The sequence below is a fragment of the Camponotus vicinus genome, unplaced genomic scaffold (genome assembly GCF_025532165.1).
Source record: "Camponotus vicinus isolate PSW18456_S1 unplaced genomic scaffold, iyCamVici1.0 SCAF_11, whole genome shotgun sequence".
In the NCBI taxonomy this organism is placed as follows: Eukaryota; Metazoa; Arthropoda; class Insecta; order Hymenoptera; family Formicidae; genus Camponotus; species Camponotus vicinus.
The window spans coordinates 10588654-10614793 of NW_028141947.1; the positions used below are offsets into that span (position 1 = coordinate 10588654).

General features: G+C 32.6%; 1 protein-coding gene and 1 long non-coding RNA gene across 20 annotated transcripts in view; one reads left to right on the forward strand and one right to left on the reverse strand.

Annotated features, from left to right (window-relative positions):
- The window catches only part of LOC145961952 (uncharacterized), a 60188-nt gene that overhangs the window by 22321 nt on the left and 11727 nt on the right, over positions 1-26140 (reverse strand). The window lies entirely within an intron of this gene.
- The window catches only part of Mmd (disintegrin and metalloproteinase domain-containing protein mind-meld), a 39405-nt gene that overhangs the window by 2498 nt on the left and 10767 nt on the right, over positions 1-26140 (forward strand). For 12 of the 19 annotated variants that reach the window (XM_083082586.1, XM_083082598.1, XM_083082587.1 and 9 more), the window contains exons 2-19: positions 11759-11812; positions 13840-13988; positions 14279-14335; positions 14461-14540; positions 14705-14771; positions 15269-15415; positions 15936-16139; positions 16262-16336; positions 16405-16577; positions 16735-16904; positions 17024-17187; positions 17292-17456; positions 17769-18073; positions 18305-18424; positions 18570-18651; positions 18807-18902; positions 19284-19446; positions 24229-24367. In XM_083082586.1, the coding sequence (XP_082938712.1) occupies positions 11759-11812; positions 13840-13988; positions 14279-14335; positions 14461-14540; positions 14705-14771; positions 15269-15415; positions 15936-16139; positions 16262-16336; positions 16405-16577; positions 16735-16904; positions 17024-17187; positions 17292-17456; positions 17769-18073; positions 18305-18424; positions 18570-18651; positions 18807-18902; positions 19284-19446; positions 24229-24367 (2410 nt within the window). Of the gene's footprint in view, positions 1-11758; positions 11813-13839; positions 13989-14278; positions 14336-14460; positions 14541-14704; positions 14772-15268; positions 15416-15935; positions 16140-16261; positions 16337-16404; positions 16578-16734; positions 16905-17023; positions 17188-17291; positions 17457-17768; positions 18074-18304; positions 18425-18569; positions 18652-18806; positions 18903-19283; positions 19447-21445; positions 21549-24228; positions 24368-26140 lie in introns of all 19 variants that reach the window. The other 7 variants (XM_083082590.1, XM_083082592.1, XM_083082591.1 and 4 more) reach the window with 5 other exon arrangements.

Below are 26140 nucleotides of genomic sequence, written 5' to 3' on the forward strand. Positions count from 1 at the left end.
CAATTTTCTGCATTTAGGAATATACATTCTTTATTCCTTAGATCCTTTTGAATTTTAACATCCTTAATTTCTTGGATCCATGAATCTTAATATTCTCGAGTCTTTGGATCCTCGAGTTTTTGCGTTAAATCTTAATCTGTTATCTTTAATCAGATCTTTTAAAAAGCATCAGCATCCTAACATGTCGAGACTTACATCTCTTATTACGTTTCCTTCTATTTTTTAGATTTTTTATCAATTATCAATATGTATCTTTGTAATGCATGTTTGCTCCTTACGATATGTCGACAATTTGTTGTCATGCATGATTTGTTACACATGTACTTTCTTATTACATATATATCTTATTACATAATTATTTTCTTATGGTAGGAAAACGCAAATAATGTTAGCATAAAATATAATATAAGTGAACTGTAAACGGCGAATAACGAAACGAATATTTTACGATGCAAATAAAGCGTGCGCATTTATATTAAATTATTTAGTTTAAATAGTATATATTTTAATTTGTCTAATATATTTAATTTTATGAAAAATTATCCGAATATATAATTCATGCAAATCAACATGTTGATTCGTGTAAAATCTAGAACCTACGAAAACCCGATATAATATCCGCTGCCACGCGTTGTCGCAAGAAGCATCTTGTTAATTTCGCTAACTCGCACGTAATAAAAACCGCTGACCGCGCGCGTGGCGCTCCTCATAAATTCCGCAGATTCGCGCATTCTGGTATTTGCCGGCGGCGGAAAATGCGAATATAGATCAGCGGAACGACGGTGCTTATGACTCTGCATACGGCACGCCGCGGATTTTCCCGGAACGGCCGCGGGAAAACGCGACGCCGGGCGTCGGAATGCGCGTAATCGTTACGTACATTTCCGTCGAGCTTCAAATCCCGCCGCTGCATTATTCATAATGTTATAGCGTGGAATTACACTCGCTCGCTCGCTCACTTTGCATGCCGTCGCCGCTCATCGCCGCGTAAAACCGCGGAGCATGCGAATGTGCGCTTTGCACATGCATCATCGCACCGCAGCGGCTTATCGCACCGTCGATTTTCCCAACGACAACGGCGACGATGATGAGGCGTTCCTTAATAATCGGATATTTGTGTCGCAATGTTAAAAGGCCGCACAATTCCCCGCGAAATGTCCCCAAAATTATCGGGTAATTTTATTACTTCCACGAGCGGAAGTAATAAAATTTCGATAAATGATAGATTCTTGGAGTTACATATTAACATTGGGCGATTTGATTTTATTTGTATCGTGTGCTTTTTGTTCCTGTAAAATATTTTTAAGAAACGTTTTAATATAACAGCCATAAAATGTTTATAAGACAGGTTCTTAAAGACCGGTTTCAAAAATATATAGCTTGTTGTGAGTCACTAATATATTTTGATGACAGTTTTAACGCTCTTCTTATATGATTGGAAGAAGAATATCGACTGAAAAAACAACATCTTTTACAACCAGCTTCATTGGGCCATGTTTAAATCTACTTAAAATTAAAAAATGATAATGAGGAAACATAATCCTCCTTTTAAGTTAATTTCAGCAAACTTACTTTGATAAAAATTTTCATTTGAAGCTTAGTTATAAAGTCAGCTAACGCGAAAACTGCACAAGCTGCGTAGCAAGATGGCGCCTAATCATATTTTCGTTAAGGAAAGATCGATATCAAATTGTTCGGAGGAGCCGTAAACGCGACATACTTCCGGGGAGATACCCGTATATGTTTACTAGATATTTCCATAATCGTAAAATGTGCTCAAGCTATAGCTATAAGCTCCGATATAAGCATCTATGAAACATTCACAAGTAGTTGCACATTAAATGATATTTATCTCTAGTCGTTGCAAAATACATTTGTAAATGATATCATCCTGTAATGCATTCTCTTGCCGCCAGTTTGCAGACACAAAGCGTAATATATATAAATAAATGAAATTACAAAAATAATCGCAATTAAAGAAATATTGAAAATTCCCAATTAAAGTATCTTAAATATATCAAGCATTTTAAAAAAGCTATTTTTACAATAATTAATTATAGTGTTAAATGTATCCATACTTTTAAGAATCGACCAAACTCTCTTGAGAGAGAGAAAAAATGACATCGGCTATAACGAAGGGGTTATAGCCGACGAATATTTTGTTTACCCGTTATACGCGAAATCAATCAACTTGTATCCTGCAATTAATCAAGGACGTAAAACGGGAAGACGGCTTGTCGACGAGTTTCCTCGAGCAAGACCCACGAGATTGAAATGGCAGCGTGCCAGTTCTAACTTATTGGCTTTTAATACGTGAATCCGCGGCCGATTTTGCAGCTCAACGAAATAGAACGACAGCTCTTCGAAAAATCGAAATAATGCGCACGGATTTAATGCGAAATTTATCGCCATTCGAGATGACAAGATTTCAGAAGTTGAAGATTAAATGCCTTAGATTCAAGAACTTTATCGCACAGAATAATTCAAACAAATGATTGCTCCCTTTTATGATAGATAGAAGATATGTATAATATTTTGTATAAGAACAGAAATAATGATTCTCATAATTTGATGATGATTAGTGCAATATTAGTAAATACTGAAGAATAATAGAAGTTCTAAGCAAGCCGATAAATAATAGTAAAGATATAGTCTTTACAACGATTAAATGCTCATTCATTCGAGTCTACCTGCTTATGTATCCACTTGTTTAACTCATTTCCTTAGTGTGAATATATTTTCCTGTATTATTATCTACGATTAACGCTCGCCTTTGGTTTGCTCTTGTAAACTTAACTCGTAATATTTTAATATTTCTTGTTCAATAATGTAATATATAATTTAGTATATTATCTTTTAATATGCATGTTTTTCTTAATATTTTTTCCAATATGTAAGATTTATGAAATGAAGAAAAAAAGAGAAAGAAAAGAAGAGAAACTTAATTATCAATAATGTGACATTTTGTCGATTTGTAAAGAATGCCCTAGATCTATCGAGTCATCTTTCACCTATGTGCTCTTTGATCAATCTGGAATCGATATTTTTTTAAAGATTGAACATCTTAAAGAGCGCGCGTGTGTGTATATGTGTGTGTGTTATATAGCTTTCCCATTTATTAAGGAAAAATCAGCTCCACAAATTGATGAAAGAACTTTCAGATAAAAGACGACTTGGTTTGGTCTGGGACATTCTGTATTTTCGTGAAATGGTTTTCACCGAAATGGGGATAAGTAGGTTCTATAGAAAATGTAGGACAATTTATTTTTCAAATTTCATTCTCTATTGCTATCCTTTCCGGTAGACAGAATGCGATTAATGGAATCGCACACAAATAGCGTTAATATTCCGACTAAGTCACAAATCGATCCGAAATATCGATCGACGTTGCATTTTAACGATAGCGATTGTATGATAAAAGTTCTATTCGCATATCAACATATACACAAGTATGTAAAAGGACAATCGATTTAAACACATGTACACGCGTGTCCTTTCATTCGTATATATCTATTCGATCGATCTCTCGCGATATCGTAGGGTGGCGATCAACAGGAAATCGCGAAATAACGAGGTAGTCAACTGCAGAGCGCCTGCAGTCTACATTGACGTATGCGTTGGTAGTGATGACGTAATGAGGGTGGAAACGCGAAGAGAAGGGGTAGGAGGCGACGGGGGAGGGTCGGACGGGAAAGGGGATCTTACGCGGTTATCGAGTGACGGAAGAACGATGGATTCACTAAACCCTGGAATGCATGATGTGGGTCAATCTGATCTCAGTTTTCTCTACCTTCAAATGTAAATTGTATATCGGCTATTTTGCTCGAGCGACTCCGTGGACAATCGACTTTTAGAATATTTTCGTGTGATAATACGAAGAAGAAACGCCGCAGACTTTGAATAAAATAGATCGGATGCACCTAGCGTATCATGTCGATTATCAATGAACAAAAGATGACCTACCCTTATGTTCGAAACAAATTTGATCGTACTTCATGAATTATGTCGTCTTTTCCCGCAAATTTGTTGTTGCTCCCCCCGTTCAAATTTTGTCTTCCGCGGGAATTTTGACGTTTTTCGCAGAATTGAAAACTTGGTCACGTAGCGATGAAAATTCAGGGAGGGTAGTAGAGCTCTGGCAGCGCGGGATGGCGCGCAAGGGGTTGAACGAACGCGGGTCGAAATTAAATTTCTCGCGGAAAGAGGCCGAGACACCTCACCTCACCGGTGAAGTGAAAAGATCTCCAATTTTTGCATGATCTCTGAAAGCGGCAACGAAACTGGGCTGTATACGCGAAAGATGCTCTTTTATGCGCCTCCGCACACCCTTTATTTCGCCTCGAAATCGCATTATTAGATTTGTGCGGGCACCTGTCTGCTCGGTTAATTTATGCGAATCGAGAAAAAAGAATTTCGACGACTTGGACGAGCGAGAATCTAAAGAATTTCAGAGAGCTACTCGAACAGATTATCGCTAAAAGAACGAGATATCAATTCGTTCCGCAGCTGTTACATTCACCCCTTTCTGATGGCGAGACGTGTCACGTCGTATTGCTTACTTGTGTACAAACAATACCATGGTGGAGTGGGGTTAGCAAATTTCCGGATCGTTTTCTCCACATGTTGCCTGAGACGCATTGATGTGTGAAAAATTCTGTTCGAATTTATATCCAATAATCTTTTTGATATGGCTGCATTTTATATAATAAATATTGTAGTCATTTTTTATACCGTTAAATATTTTAAATTACAGATTATTTTTAATTTAATATCTAAATTGAATATATGGTACAAATACGCAATTTAATACACACACACATATACGTAGAATATATCTCAATATATCTTATAATAATTTATAAAAATTTTCAAAAAATAAAAATTGAAACATCTTATTTTATATTTTATATTTTAAATTTATAAAAATTTTCAAAAAACAAAAATTGAAACATTTTATTTTAATTGCATGAAAATAATAATATTAGTAATAATGTTAACAGTATAAATAATAAATGTCTATATCACAAATATAGTAATCAAGTTTTTAAAAATTTGTCATTACTCAGTAATGTTATTATTCAGAATTATTATATATATATATATATTACGTAATAATATATATGTATATTGTTATTTTTCAGAATAATAATTCTGAATTTTTGAATTAGCCGCAAATCGTAGCTCGGGATCAAAATCTGCTGGACTCGTGGCGGATCATTTTTCCCGGATGTTCTCTTAAATCGTTCTTGACGCCTGAGAAATTCCGCTCGAACCTGGCTGCCGCTTTTCCGGCCGATTCCCCCACAACCTCTCGTCCATTTTCCTTTTTCGGGAATGACTGTCATCATTCTCTATCTCGATACGCGGCGAATATTGTGGGAACCGGCAAACGGCAGTGACAGGGTGTTACGACAAGAGATAAATATGACGACGCAGGTTTGCTGTGGCGGAAATGTCTACTTTGTTAAATTGCCACAATATATAAATTTTTAAATCGCGAACATCCGACGGCGTAATACACAAAGAATTCGCTAGATTGTTGATTCTTTAGCTGGATATCTTGGATTTATAATTCTCTAGAATTGAATCTTATTATGTGAATCTTAAAATTTGAAAAAAATGTAGAAATTAGGTATTAAAAAACGAAAGATTTAAAAATGCAAAGGTTCAAGGATCTAACGTCGTCAAATTTGGCAATCAAAGGATTTGGATCTGTTGAATCATATCCTGATACGACGCGAGAAAGGATCGAGATATCGAAGAGAGGAGCGCAGGCCAGGACGAGCGCAAAGCGTGGTATTTGTTTTAGAATTCCTACGCTTTACCGATGTTCGAAGTGGCAAAGCGTTTGAAATCTGAAACGAATGCGCGCAAATCTTCATCTTAGCCAGGTGAGTCATAATCCGTGGAAGAGATGCGAGATCCTACATGCATGAGGTCACTGCGTGAAGGGAAAAGTGAGCCACTTGAGCGTTATTAATCATTGTCTCCACTCCCTCTGGAATTACGCACCGTTGGTATATTATTTTTGTCTTGTGCTATGATGTCCTGCTGGGAGAATGTGATATTATGTTGGAACATCATATGTGTGGGAAAAGTGGAGAATTTCGACCTGTGTCGTTCGTTAGAAGCCTTTTATTATGCGTGAATTTTGCAGGTTTTTACTTTGATTGCGACCTCGCACGCAAATATAATAATGCTCATTTATTTTTGAAAAAGATTCTTTCTCTTTATATATTTCCATGTTTCCCTTTGTAGAGTATTATAAAATATGAGAAACACATTAGTGAAATTGCATTCCTTTGTTGAGCTGAAAGTTAATTTTTTCCTTAGAAACAAAAGCATAAATTTAGATTTAGTTATTCTCAAACTTTAACAGACTATTTATTGAGATGTTTAACATTGTAAACTAGGAAATATAATATCTGGAGAAAGTTTCGTTACGAACGATTTTAAATTGGTCAAAGAATTCATAGACGAAAGCATTTCCGTCAGTATTTCCGAGATGTCGTATATACAAGTATTTATTCAACCTACAGCCTGAGATTCGCCAATCTTCCATAAATGCAGGAAATAAACAGTTGCGACAAACACGAAAAAGAGAGACAAATTCTGAGAGGGAAAACGGTTCAAAGCAAATCTCCGTTGGTGTTTGATTGCATATTTATTCGATTTTAGATCTTTCTCGTATGCGACGAAATGTTGACGGGACAAATCAGAAATCAAAAGCTGAAGCGAAAGAAACTGGCGCAACCAGGAAAAGTTTAGCTGCAAATACGAATTTATGCACTTTCATTTTAATTCACTTTTCAAGTTAATGCGCAGTAATTATGCGATGCACTTTATCGCTTTAAAAAATAAATTAAAAACGCATTTCTAAAATGACTTTAATGTCGGTTCTCCTCGTTAATCTTGAATCTGCAGGTTTCTTCTTGTAATATTACATAAAGAACTGATTTCATTCCTCTTTTTCAATTTCGGACTTCTGCTTCTTAATTTTGTACATACGCATAATTATACAATTATATAAAAATTAACGTAACAATTTTTAAGCATTCAAAAATTGGACAATGTATATATATGTATATATATTTTAAGAATCAAATCCTCCACCTCTTAGATTTCCTATCTTAATCCATAAATCTTGAAGTCCTTGAATTTCCGAGGAGTCTCGAGGAATTAAGAAAAAAGCAAGTAAATAGAAGTGGCGAAGGGGTTGAAGTTGTGTTTCAACCAATCCGCCATTCACACAGTACTTTGCTCACTCTTCTCTTTCTTCTCGCTTATTTCTCGCTCTTCTCGCCGCTTCTCATTCCATGGGAAAACGTTTCTATGCCGGTCTTCGGGATAAATAGTTTGCACAGGAAAAGGATTTCTCCACGCCGGCAATTTATCTCGAACGTACGCGGCTCCATTAAGCGGAGACGCAACTCTTTGAGTCTGGAGAGTGTAGGATGTTGCGGATTTGGGATTGCGCATGGATTTAGGGCTGTAATCGTAGGATTTCGGGACGCTTGGAACACGACGACAAGGCCGCCGATAATTTCGGAGGAAATTACTTTGCGTATGATCGTGTCGAGATTTTCGATAATTTTTATTTTTACCAGTGTAGATTATTGCTTCTTCTGTACATAACTGCTTCTTCTTCGAAAAAAGAGCAAAAAGTAACAATTTAATAAATATTAATTGAATATCATTTTTTAAAAACTTTTTATCACATTATTAAAATATTTTTTAATAACTTATTAATTAATTATAATAATAAATCAATAAAATGAAGTTCTATTAGTACATGTTAATTATATATTTTATCCGAAATATAGAGATTTATGTATGATTTAATCAATTTTTTTTTTAATTTCTTTTATATATTTTTCAATATCTTTTAAAATTATAGATCATTAAATATCTTTTAAATATCTTTAAAGTTTTCTCCATTCAAGAGATTATAATTTATAATTTTCTTTATCGATTTTTTCGATATGTGTATGGTCAAATTATTTAATTTTCAGAATATATATATATATATGTATATAAAAAATTATGTAGTTACTGATTCTAAACTCGCGGACTTGTCTTTGTTGAGCACAATGAGTCTTTTGCGGAAATAGTTTACGCGACTGTGAAAAGAAATCAATATGGGCCGGCAGGAAGAGTCTTGGCCACGAAAGAATCGACAGCTGCCGCTTTCTGCGGCAATAAAGTTAAGAGGCCTTAAAGTAAAGAGGCAGTTTAAGCTTAAGGCGTTTGCCAAGTAATGTGGTTTTTGTACAAAATGAATTCAACGGAACGGACGAAGTGAGCCGCCATCCTAGAAAGTTTATTTTCCGGTAACGAGTCGCGAAGAAATTTTAGGAACTCGGAAACATATACTTCATGAATGTGTGTGACTCCACTACCTCAGAGAACCACTACCTGCAGTTCCAACTTTCTAAAAACCTTCAGTCTTTTTACGAAAATAGATACAACCACAAATATTTGGAATTATTTTCTACCTTGGAAATATTCATTGTTATAAAATTTAATTAATTTTATAAATTATTTCAAATTAAAAAAAAATTTAAAAGCCGATAAAAGATACAATGTATCTGAAAAAAGCATATTTTTTGGCTTAGATTTTTAGTTAAATAGACTCTTCAATCTTTTTACTTATAACTCGTGATATTAAGTGGCTTTTATCCTTAAACTCTTTTGTATGAATTTCTGCATCCTTGGGCTTTCGTGCGCTTGAACCTTAGATCCTCAATCTGCGACTCTAGGGCCGTAACTTCCGGTACAACACCATTACAGCGAGGGGGAAGAAGAAGAGAAAGAGAGAGATAGAGACAAAGGAACATAGAGAATGAAAAGGAAGGGCGGAAGGTAAGAGACAGAGGGAAAGCAATCAATCTTTGAGAGGCAGATGAGTGCGGGAACCTAAAATATAGGGCAACACAAATTTAGTCTGGCTGCCGGTCCACGTCCACGTGTCGACGTGAATGCGCAACCGCCCGGGTTTGTAATCGATATTGCCGACAAGGCACCACGCCCTGCACCTGCGAGATGTGCCGGGATATGCAATGCCACCGAACTGAACCTAGTCGAACCTTGTTCAAAAGTATCTCTCTCTCTCTCTCTCTCTCTCTCTCTCTCTCTCTCTCTCTCTCTCTCTCTCTCTCTCTCTCTCTCTCTCTCTCTCTCTCTCTCTCTCTCTCTCTCTCTCTCTCTCTCTCTCTCTCTCTCTCCCCCCTCCCCCTCTCGCTCCCTCTCTCTCATTCTCACTCGTTTTCTTCTTCTCTTTTACGCGTGCCCTTTTGCCCTATCTTCTCGAGCGTGCTTCGAAACTTGGACTCCTTTTGAAGCTCGACTCTTCGAGTCCTAGATAAACCGACTGTTCAGTCCCATACGCGACAACCCGATGTCTCCAACCTTCCCCGGGGACCTTCTCTATCTCTCTTACTTGGTTATCTTTTTTCTTTCATATATTATTCGGAACTTTAGTCTTTTTCAGAAATTTTCCAAACTTGAATAATAAATAACTGGATTGATCTATTTTAATTAAAATTAGATTATTCAAGTTTATGTCCTAGTTCGAACCTAATCTTAAACATCTTACATTCTTACGCATTCTTTTGTACACTCATACACTTTTCTCGAGTATGTTTCGAAACTTAAAGGATTTTAGGATTTCTCCTTTGAAGCCTGATTCTTCTTTGAGTTTTAGATAAACCGATTGTTCAATTCTATACGCGGCAACATGATGCTTATCTCGAACCTAGTAAAGTTTCCTTGGGGACGCTTTATCCCTCTCGCGTGTTTATTTCTCTTCTCAAATATTGTTCGAATCATTTGAATCGTTTATTCAGAGATTTTCAAGCTTCCGATTATTTATTTTAAGATAATTAGATTAAAACTCCTCGTGTATATGTACTAGATATGAATTTTCTGCAGATTTATATAGCTCTTAAGATACAGCTGTGTTTCGTCGCAAATGATACCATGAACTTAAGCGATGTCAGAGTCCTTCAAGCTCTTCAAGTTCTAGGTAACTCAATTATTAAATTTATCAAGTGATCGATCTTTCACACTCTTTTGCTTTCATCCATGCAAAAAATTTTAAAGACTCTAATATTATTGTATTTTACACAAAAATGTGTACGATTATAAATTATAATAATTTATCATGCATCTATTGTTAGTATTTAAAAACTATCTACTCGATGAATACTACAGTGATGAAAAGATTTTACCGAGTACTCCGGTTTCGCACGAAAGAGCTCCAAAAGATTTAGAAATACCGTTATAAAGCCGTCGCGTCATTGACTCTGATCCATTCGGGGTCGACTTCGCCTACGGCTGATTTTTTTGTGTTACAGTGTCGGAAGTAGGCCAGTGCAAACCGCCATCCCCTTATCCGGCATTATGTCCGTCTTATGAATTTTTAGGCGAGAAATTTCGTGCGAAAATGAAAAAGTTTCGCCATCCATTCTTGTCTTTACGCAGGATAAAAGTGCAAATATCGTCGTATATTCATTTTCCCGCTGACCACATGGACGTTCTGCACAATCCAGATTCAGGATGTGATAAATAGCGCGGTCATTTCCACGATTTTTATATGAAAGGAACACATAGCATGGTATTACGATAATCATATAAAAGAATAAAAAAGCTTGAATCAACATATACAAATAGGAGATAATATATCTAATATATTTGAGCAATATAAATAAATTATTCTGTTTGTATACACGAATAGAAAAAGATTGTAATTTTCTGAATTAATCTTATGTAACAGATGAACAGAGGAAGTTAAGTAAATATGTACGACAATAATATGACGAACAACTGATGCATAATTAATGGATTTATTACGGATGTTTCAATATTGAAATATTTAACGTTCGTTGTTTGTCTTCTTTACTGTTATAATATTTGACATTTTAAACAAAATGCTTTTAAAGTCAATAAGTAGATTGATTAGATAAATAATATATATTTTATATTATTTATATTTTATACTAAATATATTAATATATTATATTTTATACTAAAGTTATAAAATTTCAGAATCGATAATAAAAGCTAATTGTAAGCAAAAATTTAATGAAATCTTGTATGTTTTAAATATTTCAATAATCAATACATTAAACATTTTTGCAATTAATGCTCAAATTAAAACTCGATTTTTAATTAGAGTTTATCGTAAAGTATAAAGTAACTGTCTCCTAAGATTTTTTTTTATATTCTGATATTTTGAAATAAGATATTAAAAATTATAAGCTTCTTAAATTCTTTGATCTTTTATTTTTTCTGATCCTCGATTTTTTCAACATAATCAACAAAGAGTTTGCTTTGCTCGAGAAAGTTCGCTAAAGTTCGTTTTGTTTAAAACTCTCAAGTGAACCACTAAAACGTCTAAACACATATTACGTTAATGCATTGTTGATCTTTGAGACATCAATCTTGTAATCTTCCTATTGTAGAAAGTAGTTTTCATGTATCTATGCATGTTTGTTTTACATATTAATTATTTTTTATTAAAAACTGTTTTTATTTTTGAACGCCATTATCATCGTATATTATATTTAAGTATATTATTTGTATATTTATATGGATATGTATATTTATATGTTTATTTGTATATGTATATTTATATGTATTGTTTATTTGTATATGTATATTTACATGTATATGTTTATTTGTATATGTATATATATAGAAAATTATCTATTATTATTATTATTATTTATTAAATCGCACATTTTCTGTTATGTTTTAGAAGCCGACTACACTTTAGATGATTCCTTTTGGAAAGAAGAGGAAACTCCCGTTGGTAAGTAAATATATGCACATACATTATACATATATAGTACTACATAATGTATAATCAGTCCAAATTAACGTTAAGCTTAATTATCGATAATTTTATTATCATAAATAATAATTACATAGTTTAAAATATATAATCGACTAATTTGTAAAATTATCGAAATTCGATGTGCAAAGCTTTATGAACAAATTAATTGATTTATTCTTTTCCCTCTATGTGATTAATTTCGATTTAACTAAACAGTTGAACTTTAGTCCCATCATTATTTTACATAACAAATCTATAACGTAATTAATATACTATTGCAAAAATTTACAAAGATCTGCTACCGCAATTTTTGCGTAATTGCGATGGCTGTGGGATAAGACTCTGCGTAAACAAACCACCGTAAAGTGGAAGGACCGCAATGCAGCACTTTCGTTAGAAACTTGATCCTTGAGGATACGACAAATCCTCGAGAGCGGTTTATTGTTAAGTCAACACCACTGATTGGTCGGAAACGCGAAACTTAAATTGGATTACATTTTAGACGGGGACAATGCACGGGGACAGAACTCGACGGCGCGAATTCCGGCCTAGATATTACGATGATTGTGTAATAGGAAATCTGCCTTAAGAGAAGAAAAATTTCGAGTTATTTCAGCTCTATTTTAATCTCTCTTTAAAAGCTGAGAAAATTCTACATAATGTAACATTGAATGCAAGATTCGTTGGAATTAAGAAGTTTAATTAGAGATTAGGGTGTAAAGCGATGTTGAGCGTATGTACATGAGCAAACAGCAATAACGCATAATATAAAATTTAATTTAATTTGATATACTACTTGAATATTTACTCAGAAATTTAATTTATGACTTAATTAATCCTAGATTGAAAGCGTCGGAAAACACATTACGGGCATGCTGGTAACAGAGAACCTAGAAATACAAAAAATTAAGAAATTTAATTAAAAACTAAAGTTTAAAGTAATGTTGGACATTGTGTTGTACGAGAATATAAGATTCGACAATCGTAAAGTGTCGTAAAAGATTATTCTACGAGAAATTCCAAGAATTATGAAGTCTAAAAATAAACGTTACAGCCTTCTGATGAAAAATTAAAACCGTTGAAAAAGAATTTCTGCCGCAATAGATATTATTGCAGAGTAAAATATAATAATGATATCATATCGAATAAATCAATTGCAAAATACTTGTGCCATTTCTGCGGTAACAACAATAATCAGCGAGAGAAAAAAGACGGGAGATTACGAATAATATGAATAAATTAATTGGCGAGTAATCTTAACGAGTTTAGGCGACGTTTGAGGATTAAAAATAAAAATTAATTTCGCAAATCTTATTTGACAAACTTCTTGAAAGAAGAATACGAAATAATTCTTGAATTACGTTGAATAAGCATCGTTGAATAAGCATTGGCCCAGAGGAGCTCTCAAACAATCAATGTCTATCTAGGTAATGGCAATTCTCCACATGCAAGGTGTTTTGCAATCTCTCAGATGGGATATAAACGGAAGTGGCAATGAAAAATATAAATTGTTTGTGAAGGATCAAAAATATGAATTAAAACAATGTGGCAATAATTTTAAATTTAAATCATTAAATTATTAATTTAAAAGTGTAAAGTTTCAATAGTTTACGAATATTAAATATATAATATCTCATAATATTTTAAGAAAAATATATGCATATCATCAATTGACTCGCGTATGAGACTTGAAGATTTGAGGGGAAAAAGCCGATTTCCTTTTATACATACAAGAAATCGGATCAATCGAGATTAAGGGGTCTAATACGTGGATACAGAGGAAATGGGACAATAAAATCTACTTTATTACTACCATTATTATTGAGTCATATGAACTAAAATTTCCATGGTGATGGTTGAGAGGGCAGGTTAATGGCAACAGCGCGATGAATCTCTCCAAAGTCCATTCGAGATAAAATTAGAGATCGTAGGGGTAAAGAGGGACGGCCAAAGAGTGGGGGGTAAAATTAGGGCGTTCGATTGAACGTGGAAATTGATTTCAGGTGAGGTCGAACGACTACTACGCGAATATCGACAAAACCAGGAGCTAGTACGAAATATCGGTGGCCATTTCTATCAGATCATCTATCCGGTACAGCTACGGCATCACGAGAAAATGGGGATATCCACGAGAGAAGTTGGTGTGTCGAAGGTAAAGTCACGTTGCTTTCTATACTGTTTTTTACACATGGAGATACTTTTGAAATTCAATAAAAATTAAGCACATTATACACAATAAAAATTAAACACATTAAAAATTATAGAAAATTATATAATGAAAGAAATTATATTATGAAAGAGTCTTATAATTTTTATACATTATATATACATTTTAATTAATACATATTATATCTAATGTATTTATATTATCTCTCTTTAATGCCATAATTATTTAATATTCCCATTAATATAATGGTTAATTGTACTATGAATTCAATTTAGTTTCCTCAAAGAGGTTACGGAGATGGAGGATATCAAAATGCTAGAGGCAGAATGAGAGTAAGTTTTATAATATAGATATTTTGATAATTATTTAATTATTAAAATGGAATTTTCGAGGCAAATAATTGTCCTTGAAATATATTTTTAGCGATGAAAATTAATTGCAATGTTGGTATTTTCAGACAGGGAGACATTTTCACCGGACGTCCCTTCTAATCAAGGCCTTTAATCACAAATTTCGCCTAGATTTAGAATTAAATACGTAAGTGTGTGTTTCCGATTATATAGTAATTAAAATATATTTTTAATATATTGATAATATTTTACAAATGATTCGAATTGTAAGAAGTTTAATTAAAACAATTTTATATTTATTAAAAGATTAGTATACGTTTTTGATGAAAAAAATCTTTTTTCTTGTTGCAGGCAACTTCTAGCTCCAAATCTTATGCAGAAAGACTTTTTATCCGGTGCGGAACAAATAAGTAAACAGGTAAAATAATTCCAGTAAAAATATATACAACAATCTAATGACACTTCAATATTCACGTGATACGAACCGACGCATTTATGGTTATTAATAAAAGCATGTTCTTGCATAATTGATTATTTCGCTCTGTAAGCTGTTACAAAACGAATTTAGTTTAATCAATTACTTTCGATATAAATGATCTCATTACCGTGTCAGAGATCTTTCCAGACATGAGCGCTAAAAAGGAATAAAAAAAAGCTCTTTATATCGACAGAGTTAACGAGTTATTTTAATATCACGAAGGGAAAAAATGTCACATATATAAGTATATATACACTGTTATATTATTCATTTTGTTAAATGAAATTGCGTTTATTTGCAAAAGCAGAGTCCACTCTATATAAATGGGAGATTTATATAAAATTTAAAATTTACGTGAAACTTGAGTATTAAGAGAAAGACACTCTCGAGTATAGCGTATAGTATAATATTCAGGATGATGTTATTAATCCTTGCAGGAGATAGAACATTGTTATTATCATGGCACTGTGAGAGATTATCCAGGAGCAAGCGCTGCTTTTCATACGTGTAATGGTGTCAGTGGTGTCATTCATTTAGGCAACGAGACTTTCGTCATTCATCCATTTTACGGCGGCGATTTGTCGGTCAGTGAAATTACTTCTCATTAATTATTATAAGGAAATGTTAAAATAATTGTGTATGTGATATTTTTATAGGAACTATCACAAAATTCTTTAACGAATGCTTTTTAATCAAATGCTTCCAAAATAATATTTGTATACTACAGATTATTAATAACAATTAACAAAAAAGATTAATAATTACTTTTATTATTGCCAAAAAATATTAGAAAAATTTTAAACTAATAATTTATAATAATAATTATCTTACACACATATATATGCAATAAAATGAACGAAAACCTAATTTGTGCCAACTCACATACACAAAGCGTGCACTATGTCGAAATAATTCGTCGAGACGACTAAATCCGAATCAAAAGCTTTGAATTCGAGCTGGTTAATTTGGCTCGATTTTATTACTAGATTAGACATAACTTTGCGGAAGTTTAGGTCGTGCTATAATTAAATGGAATGTCGAGTGTCGGGAACGGATGCAAGATGGCCGGCAAGAACATAAACTATATGCAGGCCTCTCTTTTAGCAGAAACATCCTCACATTATATTTGAAGCCCGAACAAAAGTTAACAAAGGCTGCGCTAATTCGGGAAGTCTTGACTGGCGTACAAAAAACCGCCGGCAGAAGCACATTTACGGACTATCAAAGATCACTTCCGATCGATATAAAAGAGACGTCCGTGAAGCAACCAAATACATCGAAACTGCCATCATTATCGATAAGGCTATGGTACGCTTTATTATTACATATATTTTGATTATTATTTTATTATTTATATTTTTTTAAATATATTTATTTTATAATATATATTTATATATTAATAATACTTTTTTATATTTATATGCATACAGTTTGACAAAAGAAACGGTAGTACCAGAGCTGAGGTTGTTCACGATGCCATCCAAGTCGCTAATATCGCAGATTTGGTAAGCTCGATACGCGCATAATTCATTACGATAAAATATGCGCTAATTCTTGTGAATTTCTTTTACAGTATTTCCGTACGTTAAATACTAGAGTCTCCGTCGTATACATCGAAACTTGGAAAGGTAGCAACCAGGCGCAAATCGATAACGGTATCGACATCGGTCAAGCCTTGTTAAATTTTAACGATTATACGATGCGGAGAATGTTTCAAGTTTCTCAGGATACCACCCAATTGCTCACGTGAGTTCATTATTTGTCTTTCGATTTTTGACCCTTCCCTCAATCCAATTTAATTTTTTTAATGCTAAATATTAAACAGCCTATTTCGATACTTTTATTTTGTCTAATATTATTAATTTTCTGAATAATAATTGAAGATATATTCTCGTGATGGCAGGGGTGAGACATTCTCAGGTGGAGAATCAGGGGTGGCTGTATCCTCGACCGTGTGCACCCAAAGATCCGTAGGAATCAGCGTCGATTTAAACACTTATGAGCCTCATCTTTTAGCTGGTACCATGGCTCACATGATCGGTCACAATATCGGCATGAGTCACGACGATGGAAGTTAGTATATCATGCATTTATCTATTTTAATTTTCTGACATAGCAATCGGATCTCTTGTGCAAGCAGAAAAATAATTTTCCTCTCCGAGAGCGATAAAATTTTCTGTCAAAAATTCTAGGAAACGATTGCAATTGCCGCGACTGGCATGGATGCATCATGGCTCAATCCATCGTCGGCTTAGAAAACGTTCAGCCGTATAAGTTTTCCGAGTGTAGTAAAACTGATTATATAGAAGCCTTGAAGAACGGCCAGGGATTCTGCCTTTTTAACAAACCAAACGAGGTAAATCGGAAATCTACTTGCGATTAATTAACGTTTCCATCGAATTAGAGGGGATCGAACGGGATTTCAATTAACATTAATCGATTGGATCTGCCTTGGGTTAGGTGGAGATGAGAAAATGCGGAAACAGGGTAATCGATGACGGGGAACAATGTGATTGTGGATCAATCGATGAATGCAAGGAGTACGATCCTTGCTGCGATCCTATCACCTGCAAACTGACGACGGAGGCTGAATGCGCGACCGGTCCTTGTTGTAGCAATTGCAAGGCAAGAGAGATAAGATCCGTTTACCCTTTAGCGAGCAACCTGTGGAAGTAATATGGCATAAGTGATAAATGCACATGATGTGCTTAATATTGAGATATATTGTTTCAACTTGTCCCCAAAGAAATATTTCAAACATCCAATACAATCTAAAAAACATTAAATTGTATAAAATTCTTCTTAAAAAATACATAATAATATAGCGAATGCAGATTCGTGAAGAGACAGATAATTTCATTAATCTTTACGTCATATATATGTTATTTTTTGCATTTGTTGTCATTTTAATTCTAATTTTTCAATATAAAATTATAGCTCCATGCCCGTGGTGTCATCTGCCGCGATTCAATGAACGAGTGCGATTTGCCGGAAATGTGTTCCGGCGATACCGGCCAGTGTCCGCCGGATGTTTACAAGAAAAACGGTAGCCCGTGTTCGAACAATGCCGGAAGTTGCTTCAACGGCGTGTGTCCGGCTCTAGATTTGCAATGCGAGCAAGTCTGGGGTTACGGCGGGGTCGTTGCCGATCAGCAATGTTTCGAGCAGTTCAATTCTAAGGGGTCCATCAACGGTCACTGTGGCACCGACGCCAGCGGTCATCTTATCAAGTGTGAGGCGGAGTGAGTAACCGTTTTTATTGCATATATTGATAAGAGAGATATAAAATAAAATATATAAAAAATCACAAATTAAATGGAAAAAAATTACAGAGAAATTTATATTAACATAAATTCCTATTTTTCTAAATTTATAATTAAATATTATAAAAATCTGATTTATTTCAATCTCATTTATTTCAGTTTAGACATATTGATTTATAATATTGAAGTATCGAAAATGTTTTCCTATAGAAACGTTCGTTGCGGATCTCTTCAATGTCAGCAAGGAAGCAAGCAACCGGTAATCGAAGAAATGAAGGATTATTATTCTAGAACTATAATTTCCATCAAAAGCCAGGAATATGAATGCAAGTGAGTATTTGACAATCAAGTCAAATTATTACTAATATGTGATCAAATGAAATATTAATATTTCATTAAATTGAATATTAATATTTAATCAATCGTGTTTGATATAATTTGCGACTTTATTAAATCAATTATTCCGATTTGCAAGAGCTACGACTGGAAGAGTGGAAGGATCTGATATACCAGGAATGGGATTGGTCCGAGACGGTACATCTTGCGGTGATAATTTGGTAATTATTAGTTAAATAATACTATATCCAAATTGCGCATTTAAGTGAAAATTATTAAATATATATACGTAGCTTTACATTAATAATGCTCCTTTAAATAATTTTTAGAACTGATTTTAATACGTCATATTACATGAGTTAATTATATATTCTAGATTTGCGTGAATCAAACTTGCACGAGCTTATTTCCGCACATCGATCAAGAGAAATGTCCTAGTAATCACGATAACAACGAATGTTCGGGAAATGGCGTAAGTATATTTCATAATGAATAATTTAGAGCAATTTACTCCTAATAAACGATAGTGGCAAATAGTAATTCTGATATAAAAAATTAAAACAAGAGAATACATATGTCGATTTGAATTATATATTTGAAAGAGTCGATTTTTAAATAATGTTCTTATACCCGATTAAAACTATACAATAATGTCTAAAATCTTTTTATTTCAATTCTCTCTTTTTTGATTTTATGATTATATATGAGATTAAAGTTTTAAAATGGCATATTAGTTATACAATTATATTAGTTTATATTAAATATATAATATAATATTATATAATATAATATTATATTAGTTTATATTAAATATTAAATATATATGTTGTTGAAAATTGCTGTTTTGTTACAGGTATGTACAAACGTCAACAAGTGTTACTGCTATCCCGGTTGGAGCGGACCGGACTGTTCCTTAGCGCAATCTATTCCGACAGCATTGCCGACAACAGCCGTGCCCGAAGTAGTCCAATCAAAATCTGATTCTAAAATAATGGAGAAGAAAGAGACCCCCTACGGTAAGCTATTTGGTTTCTTATTTTTTTCATAATTGTCAATTGTACATACATTTTTATACATGTATATATAGAGGATAAAAGCGGGAAATTGATGCGCCATCATCCATTTTTTATATGTTGCAGAATTTTTTTATATGTTATACATATAATTAACTGATACATATAATTATATGTTATACATATAATTAACTCTCTAGAGAGCAGGCATATAAATTAACACACAGGACTTTTATGTAACTTTCTATTATGCGAGTTAAGTGTGAATTTGTTTTTACTATATGCGTGCTTTCTAGAGACTTAATTGCCTACAAGGGGCAAATAATCGAATAATAGTCTTGACACATTTGTTACTGCTATGATTATTTATCATTCTTATATTATCGATGACTCACTTTAAAAAGACAGCAAATAAAGGAATATGTAATCTGAAATTTAAAGGAATTCATAGATTATGTAAAAAATATTTAGATATTTTAATAATTTTTTAGATATTATAATAATTTTTTAAATATTATTAAAAAAATACGCTATTAATCCTTTACGTACAAAGATGCGAATAAAAGTTAAATTTAGGATGTTGTACTGTTGATATTTAAATTGAGTTCTCGATATATTACATAAAGTACGTTATTTAAAAATTATTATATATAATATTATTACGATACGAGAGAAAATAAATAAGAGTGAATAACAGCTCCAATATTTCGCATTAATTTTATATCGTAGGATTTAAGCGTAAAAATATGTAATACTTATAATTATATTACATCATAATACTTGTTTTCATATTTTGCCATTATTAATTATCAAGTTATTTAATCATTATTAATTATCATGTGAGAGTACAGAAGACTTCCATTGAACCGTTATCACTCACAATTATGCGAAATGTGATGTATCCGTTCAGAAAATTGTAATTATTACAAAATTTTAATTACTTTCCGGTTTCTCGATCGAAATTTTTAAATCTATCGTAATTCTTATAAGAGTCATATTTAAGTTTTTGTTTAAAAAGACTACATTTATTATAATAATCGTTACATAAATAAAATTTATATAGAAATTGTGAGTTCCAAATAAGTATTATACATATTTAATTTCAAGATTAATCTCAAGAAGAGTAAACTAAATAAAATCTATTTGAAAATAGAATCTCAGGGAAGAGAGTAGATCGATAGATAGGTAGAAGCTACTTTTCTAAATCGATTCCACATTCGATTAGCGATAAGCCTTGTCTCATCGTCGAAAAACGATGAGCATTTGAGCCGGAAGTAATGTCCGATGTTCCGATAAAAAGGAAGTCTACTGTACCTTCAATTCTAGCAATATAGGTCCAGTCGATCGTCCTAATCGACTTTAGGCTCGCGATAAGACAAAGTTAGGATTTTTTAGGGTCATACTATCAGCTGTGCACATAAAATTAGATGCGTACTCATGATGTGAATTCATATATCGTGCGAAAGTGGAATAGAAGGATCCTTTTGTATCCTACTATATATCCTTTTAGTACTTTCTCGGTCCTTCCGGATGCGACATCCCCGCTTTTATCCCTCAAGCAATACTTTTAAGCCGAAAAAAAGATCACAAATTATATTTAAAACTTCAGACTTTTAGATCCTTGAGTTTGCTAAATTCCTAAAATCATATGTTTTCCGTTTTATATTTCTTAAATTCACTGTACCTTCCGATTCACTATACCTTCCTTTTCATATTAAGTAGCATATCTTACAATTAGTATAGCGATATATTAAAAATGATGCGTGTTGTAAAAGTCGCTCGCTATTGTAGAACTTTCTAACGGCGTGTCTTTAAAATTATTGAGAAGAGGAAGATTTCAGAATCTTTGGAGTTACAAAGTTTTACGATGAAAGAGACGATATCTTCATATTATATTAGGATGGAATCACACTACGGAATACACACACACTCACGTACACACCGAATAAGACACACACGTGCACACCGCATGCGCAGGATACAAAATGCTTGATCATTTCAGGAGGCACCAACAACAATCTCTCTACAGGATTGATGGTAGTGATCCTAGTGGGTGTCGTGACTGGCGTCTTCCTTTGTTTTGCACTAATGGCTGTTTGCTACAGGTACAGTAACAGCGGGAACAGATCGCCCGCGATCAAGGCCTGTCGTCTTCGTCGTCGTAATTCGTGGCTAGCTGGATGATGATGATAATGATGATGATGATGATGATACGGAGGCATCGCACGCGGCCATAAATGCTCTATCATGATATCGATCACTCTTAGCCTATTCTACTCGGTGTTTACTCTTACTCACATATTCATACAAACGCGAGAGTTGCAGAAACAAAAATTGCTGTGTTCAGCTCATACAACGATAAAATTATTTATATGTTGATGTCTCTTATTTATCTTTCGTTTTTCTTTGGCTCCGTTTGATATTGATTAAGGTGCAAGAACCGTCAATACAAATAATCTTTTGAAACTTTCTTCGATCCTATTATAGTGTTTTGCAATTTAGATTGCTTGTGTCCTTAGCTTTCTCGATACTTCAGCTTTCAATTTACTTAGATTAGTTATCTCGCATCCTAGATTCCTCGCTAAAAAGTTCCTCAGAAAAGTATAATTGTCCTAGAATGCTATGAATTCGAGATTGTTTAATTCGCATCACATATATAACTCTATGCTTCATGAATCTTAAGTTACTTGTATGTTATTTTAGACAACATATAGTTAATTTCCCTAAAATCCTTAAATCCTAGATATATTAAATTATTTATTGTTAGTATTTGAGTGTTTATTAAAAAATAATTATAAATTAATAAAAGTTAAAAGCAGTTATTAATTATTAACAATTCAAATATTTATACTTAATGTTTTTTATCTTTCTCTCTTTTTCTCAGCTGTATTTAATAATATTTTTCATGAAAATAGAATGCAGCTAATTTTGTGTCTGTACCGCTCGTATACATGACAAAATATATGTACATCTTTTTTTATATATTATATATTATATATTAATAATATATTGTCACTATGTGGTGTGCTATGAATGTGCTCATGGCATAGTGATTTATGATCGTGACTATGTTGTTTCGAACGAAGACTTCGATATTAGTTGATTATCGCGTTTCGAGGGATAACAGTGAAAAAAAACGCTGTGAATTAAAAAATAAGAGTAGAATCGGTTAAATGAGTAGAAAGAATATAATATAAATATAAATTTGGAAATGTCATATTTCTTTAAATTCGTTATATTTCGTGTGACATTTCTTTTAAATAATTATATATCAAGAGAAGAGATGTCAGATAATTATAAATAAAATTTGTCAAATATTAAAAAAGTTTACATTATACATAATTTTTGACTGTCCCTCAAAAGGCGACGTCAAAAAAACTATACAATGTGCCAGCTGCTTGTATGCCCTATGAAAGCATGAAAGAAGCTGATTAGCGAACAACCTATTGGACATCGTCATTTACTAATAATTGTGTGCAATTTGGAGGACGCTTGCAAGTTAGAACGATCGATTTTTTTCGAGTCAACGAAATAGGTTCTTTGCGAAAAATCGATATTTCGATGAATTAAGTAATTAGATTAACCCTTTCTACAATTGTTCGCTCAAGATATATTTTATCCTCTATATCATTTAATCTATTTATAGTTAAGCATTATTATATAACTGATAAAAGAATATTTAAAACTGAAAGGGTTCAAGAGAGAGGAGCTGTCTTTTCCTAGAAAGAATACAAGGGCAGGATTATGATACGTGATCTTTGGGTTCTCTCAAATCTACGAATCTACATGTCATTGAATCTTTGGATACCGAGATCTATAGATTTTAATGTTTTTCCTTAATATTGAATTCCTTGATTTCTAAGAGTTTGGAAATCTTACTAATCTTTGAATTATTCATAATATTCTTAAGATTAAGATTTTAAGTCTTTGAATACTAAAATAGATTCTCAGATCTGAGAATCAAGAAATTCTAAAAATTTGTCAAGCATAACCATGTCTTAATTATGAAACTTGATAACTACAAATTTGCAGATTTTTATTTTTATTGCTGACAATCAAATTTCAATGTTAAAAATGTAACGCTGAATCTGCATTTTTTGAGTTATGAAGTTTGGTAATTAGAATCATATATAGAGTGTTCATTTTAAAACTCGAAATATATATATATATATATATATATATATATATATATATATATATATATATATATATATATATTCTGCTTTTATATTAATTATAGAAATTTAATACACAAAATATAATACAATATAATACTAGAGTAGACTGCAATAAGTTTGTAATCGTATATCGCGTTTTTAAACATTATAATAATAATGATAACATAAATAAAACTTTGATGGCATTATTTTAAAAATGAATACTCTGTGTTAGATCTCAAACATTTACGTATATACAATAATATACATATATATGTATGTCTTTTTTCACGTGCTGATATTGGCTTCTCTGTTTCTTATCTGTTTCTGTCTGCCATCTCTGTCTGTCTGCATGCTGTGGGACGCTCGGATACGAAAATACCGAATCGAACCACCCTCCTGCACTGCGTAAACTGCAATGGTGTAAATCCTCGTTTCGCAAAACAAAAAATAAATGAACAAACAATAATCCACTCATGTATGACGGTGTAATCGATGGCTCGCCACATCCGCTAATAACGATGATGATGTTGATGATGATGATAATGATGGTGATGCTGGTGATGTATGCTATAATAATGATGACGATATGATGACGACGAATTACATACATACAATACGCATACAGAGAACTACCACGGCTCTAACACTGTATTTTTAGTTGGTATGCTCATGTCGGTGGTAGGGGGTGTTTTCGTAGTATTTGCTCTGATGGCTCTCTGCTACAGGTCAGTCGTAGTACATAAAAACTTCTCCCTCTGTCTCAGGTTAGTGTGCAGAAACATACACAAGTAGAATTTTTCTCTCTGTGTTCTTTCTTTTTCTGTTTCTGTCATTTTTGTCGTTTTTCTTTCTTTCTGTCTCTCTTTTCTTCTCTTCCTTTCTCTGTATGTATGATGCGCGGGGTGGAAAGAGTGTGTTAAGAGTGGCATGCTGCTCTTCGGGAAATTTGCATATCGCTTCTTTTCTTCAGCCAGCATTCTGTTTTGTTGCTTCATGTTCGCTTTCAGACTAGTGTCCATAATAATGCGCAGTGACATATGTTTTGGTATATATAGGTTTAATTTTATTATTACATCTTTATCTAATTTGATTACATAATTCGTTCTCATGATAAACGTCTATTTATAACAATATACTTCTGATAAAATTGAATATAGTTTCTAATTAATAACATTTATTACAATTATTTAATATAGATATTAATATAATTAGATCTATTAAATCCTCTTTAGAATCTCTTGAACTGTAGGTTTTAGTAGCGCTCATATATTTTATGAATTTTACAGAAAGAAGTTGATTTTGTTTTAAGAAATATTTATTTTTTAATTATTAATTAAAAGATTATTGCAAATAGAAGTTTCAAATATAGAAGAATGTAAGAAATATGATTTCAAATTCCTCGAAGAGAATGATGCTTCGCTCCTAGCATAAGCTTTTCTTTTTATACATGTACATATGTACTTATATGCATATATACATGCATATATTCATGCATATATCCATTAAATTTTCAATATTTATGTCTTTTCTACATTTCTTCACTTTGAGTTTCTCTTCTCTATCATGATTCTTTACCATAATTTTTATTTCCTTTGCTAATGGTGAAAGGAGTTTCATATTAAAATATTATAACGTTTGCCCTTAAGAATACAATAATTAATGAGTTTGTCTCAAATTATCCATGTTATCAGGAATATTTACAGTGTATTTCTCGATTAATATTACGCACATTTCAAAATTTATTATTTTACAAAAAAATTTGAAATAATTGTTTATTACTCGGAAATGAATATTACCCACTTGTGAGTCACTATTCCTTTTAAGCTTGACTTATCTCTTATCTATTTAACCTTAAACAGTATATGTATAATATATTTCTATATGTACATACATACATATATATATATATATATATATATATATATATATATTGAAAATGTTATATATATTTTGAAATGTAATAATCTTAATTCTTTAAAATAATAATTTCAAAATTTATATCTTTTTTATATTTGTACATTTTTTTTGTTTATATCTTCTATATCAAAACGATAAAATAAATTAATCACTTGGTAAATATCTTTTAAATGTTTTTTCTCACATTGTTGAATTTAATGCTGTTTAGGGTTAAACTGCTTTGTTTTTTGCTGATTGGTTAATGGGTACTGCAGTGGAAGGTGACCCCTGTAAGGGCAGCTGCGGATGTACCAATTGACTGGTTATCTATTTTGCTTCAGCTATTAACTTTTGCATGCCAAAAAAATTCGATGACTTTGTAGCAAGAATGTAAATTGACGACGTTGATTGAAACGCGAATTTTTGTGATGTAACTTTGTATTATCTGTAATATTTTTGATCACAGAATTATGTACATAAACTCTGATGAGCCTCCTCCACCAGCTTAAGAGGGATTATCAATTTCAAGTTTGCATCGATGGATTCGTTTGTCAGAATAAATCAATACAAGGATAATCATTGCAAAGTATTGAACTTTGTTGAATATTGATAATTATGAATAATAATTATATGTATTATGT